The sequence below is a fragment of the Saccopteryx leptura genome, chromosome 2 (genome assembly GCF_036850995.1).
Source record: "Saccopteryx leptura isolate mSacLep1 chromosome 2, mSacLep1_pri_phased_curated, whole genome shotgun sequence".
Classification (NCBI taxonomy): Eukaryota; Metazoa; Chordata; class Mammalia; order Chiroptera; family Emballonuridae; genus Saccopteryx; species Saccopteryx leptura.
Genome location: NC_089504.1, coordinates 163,884,103 through 163,889,525, shown reverse-complemented (window position 1 = coordinate 163,889,525; position 5,423 = coordinate 163,884,103). Strand labels below are relative to the sequence as shown.

General features: G+C 48.9%; 1 protein-coding gene across 1 annotated transcript; it reads left to right on the top strand.

Moving 5' to 3' along the window:
• Nucleotides 1-90: 90 nt before the first annotated feature.
• MRPL57 (mitochondrial ribosomal protein L57) lies at nucleotides 91-1,141 on the top strand. The gene is made up of 2 exons (XM_066365823.1): nucleotides 91-166; nucleotides 285-1,141. The coding sequence occupies exons 1-2, from the start codon at nucleotides 103-105 to the stop codon at nucleotides 596-598; spliced, it is 378 nt and encodes a 125-aa protein (XP_066221920.1). The 5' UTR covers nucleotides 91-102; the 3' UTR covers nucleotides 599-1,141.
• The last annotated feature ends 4,282 nt before the right edge of the window (nucleotides 1,142-5,423 follow it).

Sequence of the window (5,423 nt, the reverse complement as noted above, 5' to 3'; positions counted from 1 at the left end):
CGCCACTCGTTTGAATCTCTGCCGCCGGAAGCGTCGCGGCGTCAGCGGGTGGCGTACGTATTCTGCTCTCGCGGGATCTGAAGTCTCGCGGGAAGTGGAACGATGCATTTCCAGCGGTGCGGCTGCCGAAGTGCGGAGAAAAGGGAGCTCGCTAAGCGCCGGACTGGTGAGTGCGTCGGCGCTGGTGGGCGCTCTGGAATGTGGGTGGGCGTGCGCTCTCTCGGAAAGCTGCTCCTCCTGCGGCCGGACTCGATGCCATCCCACTCCGTTCTCTGTCCGTGCAGGCACCATGTTCCTGACCGCGCTCCTGCGCCGTAACCGCATCCCCGGCCGGCAGTGGATCGGAAAGCACCGGCGGCCGCGCACCGTGTCCTTCCACGCGAAGCAGAACGTGCTCCGCCGCCTGGAGACGGAGGCGGAGAACCACTACTGGCTGAGCGCGCCCTTCCTCAGCGCCGCGCAGGAGTTCGGGCACGCCGCAGTCCGCAGGGCAGCCGCCTTCCAGGCCATCAAGGCGGCCTCCGAGGCCAAGTTTCCGCCGCACCGGCGACTGGCCGAACAGCTCAGCCACCTCAATGTCACCAAGAAGTGGTCCTAGCCCACCTGTCGCCCTCGTTTCTAGTGCATGGCGTCGGGTCCAGTTCCTCTGTCGGTCGTGTTTGTCGGCTCGCCTGGGTACTACGGTGCAAGATGTATATGGGATTGACGCGGCGACAGAGCTGCAAATTACGGTTTCTGTATGTGACTGACGCCTGGTGGGGTTTTAGTTTGCTTACCTCTCTCAAAAATAATTGCTGCGCCTAAAGGAAAACATCCGTTTTGATAGCCAAACTTATGACTAAAAATAGCTTTTTTTTTTCCTGGGATTTGCTAACAACAGTGGATATTTAAATGTAAAGTAAAATGTGTTTTTATCAGGACTGCCACGTGAAGGTGTATTTTTTTTTAATTTGAAAGGGCCGGAGACGCAGTGGGTAGAGCATCGACTTGGGATGCTGAGGACCCTGGTTCCAAATCAAGGTGGTGGGCTGGAGCGTGGGATCATAGACATGACCCCATGGTCACTGGCTCTTCTAAAGCCCCGGGGTCAAGGAACTATGAGAGAGCAGTCAATGAACAAATAAAGTGTGCAACCAGTTGATGCTTCTCATCTCTTTCCTTGCCTGTCTCAAAAAACTTCAATGGGATAGAATTAACATACTACACAACCCATCAGTTGTAGGTGTTTGCTTTCAAATAACCCTTAATAGTCAAGCACTCTACACGTGTCACCAGGTAGAGTGATCCTATTGAGGCAAGGTGGGGTGAAACTGGGAAACCTCCCAGGCCGGTGGAATGAGGAAGCGGACAGATGGCTGAACAGACAGCTGGAACCACTGAGCAGTTAATCAGATAATCACAAGACTATCCTCCCTGGGCAAAGACAGCTGAAAGCAGGTGGTTTCAATCACCTTAGTAGGGAGGTAGACAACAGAAATCAGAGCCAAACTAATCCAAAATAGAGGTGATAGGGAGCAAAAGATGACTCCAAACCCCATTTATACTGATACCTGAAAAAGCTAATGCATATCCTGTTGACATCCCTAAAATTCCCGCCTATAGAAAGTAGATACCTCCCTGCCCTCCAGGATAAAGGACACCATACCTGTGTTCCCTTTTCCCTCAGGCTTGTACTTTGCTGCTTCTGTGCTAAGCGTTGAGTCCCTAGGACACCTGTTCTCTGGGGAGCAGTGGGCAGCAGCACCTCTTTCCAGGCTTATCCCGACACCCCCACACCCACACCCACACCTCGCGCAGCGCAGAAGCAGGCCTGTAACACTTGGGACAATTTTACCTGTTAGGAAACATTGAAGGAACTCCAACATTGTCATCACTCCCAGTGATGACAGTGACTTGGAGGAGTTGCTGTATAAACCAGAAATCTTAGCAGGTATGTTTATTTTATATATATATAAATTTTTTATGTCTGTTTAATAGAAACTTTTCAAAATGCAGAGAAAAGGATTCACACTGCCTTTTGCACCCCCCCCCCCCTAACTCTGGAAACGTGAACATGAGTCCACAGAGGCACTGTACAGGATGGACTTTTAAACCTCAGTGAGATCATCCTATATATTTTTTCCCACTTAATGGCTTTAAAATGTTTCCCAAGGAGTTACTTAAATTTTTATGAAAAATACAAAACTTTTAAATGGCTTCATTGTAGTCTCAATACAGTAACGCAGTTTAGCCAATTTCCTATTGATGGACACTGATTTCCTTTAAAACCTCTCAAACAACTAGCCCTATCTGCAAGAAAGGAAAAACCCAGCTCTTCCGTGTTTCTCACTAATGTGAAACACTTAATTGTCACAAATGTGGAGGATTTCCCCCAACTAGCAATTCCCTTCAATGCTAGCTGGGTGTCCTACAATTTAATTCAATGCTATCTACCTGAACAAAGATCAGATTCCACTATTGAGGACTCAGTCTCACAATTATCCACCACCCTGGTTCAGATGCCCCTTGCAAATAGTAGGTACCCAAGTAACCTATAACTTGTTTGACGTGACCACAAATTGGAGGTTCACACAACCACCTCCTAAGTTTCAATTAATTTGCTAAAGCGGCTCACACAACTCACAGAAACACGTAAGTTTATTAAATATGATAAAAGAAATGAAGAGATGTGTAGGGCATGGTCTGGGAGGTTCCCAAGTAAAGGAATTTCTCATCCCTGTGGAGTGAGGGTGCTAGCCCGGAGGCTCCCCAAAGCTCCTAAGACTGGGATTTCACAGAGGCTTCCTCACGTGGGCAAGCGGCTCCGTTTCCAGCCCCTTTCCCCACTGGAGATGAGGGGGAGGGCTGAAAATTTCAAGCATCTTTTTCTAGCCTTTTTGATGACCAGCCCCCATCCAAGAGCCCACCCAGTCAACTTCTAGTGCTCTTCCTTAGGAAATTACAAGGGTTTCAGGAGCTTTGTGCTAGGAACTGGGAGCAGAGACCAATACTGTATATATCTCACACCTTATACACATTTCTCTTTGTAAAATCTTAAGAGTGGGGTTGCCAGGACAGACATTATTCAGTGAAAATTTGACATATATTGCCAAATTACTTAAGCCATTTTGCACTCCTACCACAAATGCTTCTTTGCCCACATCTTCAGCAACAATGGCCATTGCCTTAGGCAAAATAATCTATTTGCTTGTTTCATGTGTACATACTTCTTTTTTTTTTTTTTTGCATTTTTTCTGAAGCTGGAAACAGGGAGAGACAGTCAGACAGACTCCCGCATGCGGGATCCACCCGGCACGCCCACCATGGGGGCGACGCTCTGCCAACCAGGGGGCGATGCTCTGCCCATCCTGAGCGTCGCCATGTTGCGACCAGAGCCACTCTAGCGCCTGAGGCAGAGGCCACAGAGACATCCCCAGCGCCCGGGCCATCCCTGCTCCAATGGAGCCTTGGCTGCGGGAGGGGAAGAGAGAGACAGAGAGGAAGGCCCGGTGGAGGGGTGGAGAAGCAAATGGGCGCTTCTCCTGTGTGCCCTGGCCGGGAATCGAACCCGGGTCCTCCGCACGCCAGGCCGACGCTCTACCGCTGAGCCAACCGGCCAGGGCTGTACATATTTCTTTAATGAAGCTGAGCATTCTTCTTGCTGTTAACTGATTATTCCGATTTTTTTTAAATTTATTCATTTTAGAGAGGAGAGAGAGGGAGACAGAGAGAGAGAGAGAGGAGAGAGAGGAGAGACAGGGGGGAGGAGCTGGAAGCATCAACTCCCATATGTGCTTTGACCAGGCAAGCCCAGGGTTTCGAACCGGTGACGTCAGCATTTCCAGGTCGACGCTTTATCCACTGCGCCACCACAGGTTAATCCGATTTCTTTCATGAATTTCCTTGTACTATCTCCATTTTCTTTTCTTGTTAGTGCTCTTTGTAAATTTTCCCGTACTCAAATCTGTTTTTCTGATCACTAGCACAATGCCTGCTTAGGAATAAATACCTTTGCTATCCCATTATAAAACTCTTCACCCATCTTTTCCTGCAGTACCTTTTTTTCATTTTCTAATGAAGTCCATGAGCCATGTGGGATTTGTTGTGTGGTGAGAGGCAAATAGTGGAAGCAACTTGACCTTTCCCCAAGGCAAGCAAAAGTGGTCCAAAATCATGTCAAATAACGTCTCTTCCCCCACTGATCTATAGATCATCTAAGGCACCATTTTTTATTTTTTATTTTTAAAAGTAATATATACACAGGGTATGAAAATAAAATAACATAGGGGTACACAGTAAACTTTAACCTATGACTGACCCCTGATTTTCCTCTGGAGGCAACCCTACTAATAAATATTGGGTTGGGGAATAAGTTCGTAGTGTTTTTATATTTTCTTTTATTTTACAACGATTTGTTTGCTGTTTGGCAAAGGGTAAGTATTCATTCGATAAAACTCTTTCTGCTCTACAAAACTATGTTAATTGTATTTTTGAGTTATTTAATTTTTTATTAGTTTTGAGGCTTAGAAATGGAATACCCAGGAGGCAAAAATCAACATTTTTGACACCTGCTCTTCTTTGCTTTTCATCAAGGTCAAAAAGCTGCCGAAGCAGCCCGGGACATTTGCGACGTGTATGGAGAAGGTGTCATAGGCGAGTCTACAGCACGGAAATGGTTTACAAAGTTCAAAAATGGCGACTTTGGCCCTGGCCGGTTGGCTCAGCGGTAGAGTGTCGGCCTGGCGTGCGGGGGACCCGGGTTCAATTCTCGGCCAGGGCACATAGGAAAAGTGCACATTTGCTTCTGCACACCCCCCCCCCCCTCCTTCCTCTCTGTCTCTCTCTTCCCCTCTCTTCCCCTCCCGCAGCCAAGGCTCCATTGGAGCAAAGATGGCCCGGGCGCTGGGGATGGCTCCTTGGCCTCTGCCCCAGGCGCTAGAGTGGCTCTGGTCGAGGCAGCAGAGCGACGCCCCAGAGGGACAGAGCATCGCCCCCTGATGGGCAGAGCTTCGCCCCTGGTGGGCGTGCCGGGTGGATCCCAGTCAGGCGCATGCGGGAGTCTGTCTGACTGTCTCTCCCCAGTTTCCAGCTTCAGAAAAATACACACACACACACACACACACACACACACACACACACACACAAAAGGCGACTTTGACGGTCGATGACACGTGCCGCAGCGGAAGGCCTTCTGAATTCGATGAATAACTGGGAAGTGCTCGAAAAGAATGCCACGGTCAACAAGGAGCTCTACATTGCCCAGCTACACCGCGTGAATGAGGCTATTTGACTGAAAAGACCTGATCGACATGGTCAAACCATACTCCTTCACGACAACGCCAGGCCCCATGTTGCACAAGTCGTCAAAGCCACACTCCAAGAGCTCGAATGGGAGGTCCTTCAGCATCCCCGGTATTCTCCGGACCTTGCACCGACCGATTACC

Coding starts and splice junctions, on each gene's coding strand:
- MRPL57 (XM_066365823.1), top strand. CDS start 103: ATGCATTTCCAGCGGTGCGGCTGCCGAAGTGCGGAGAAAAGGGAGCTC. Junction 167..284: donor GCTCGCTAAGCGCCGGACTG/GTGAGTGCGTCG, acceptor CTGTCCGTGCAG/GCACCATGTTCCTGACCGCG.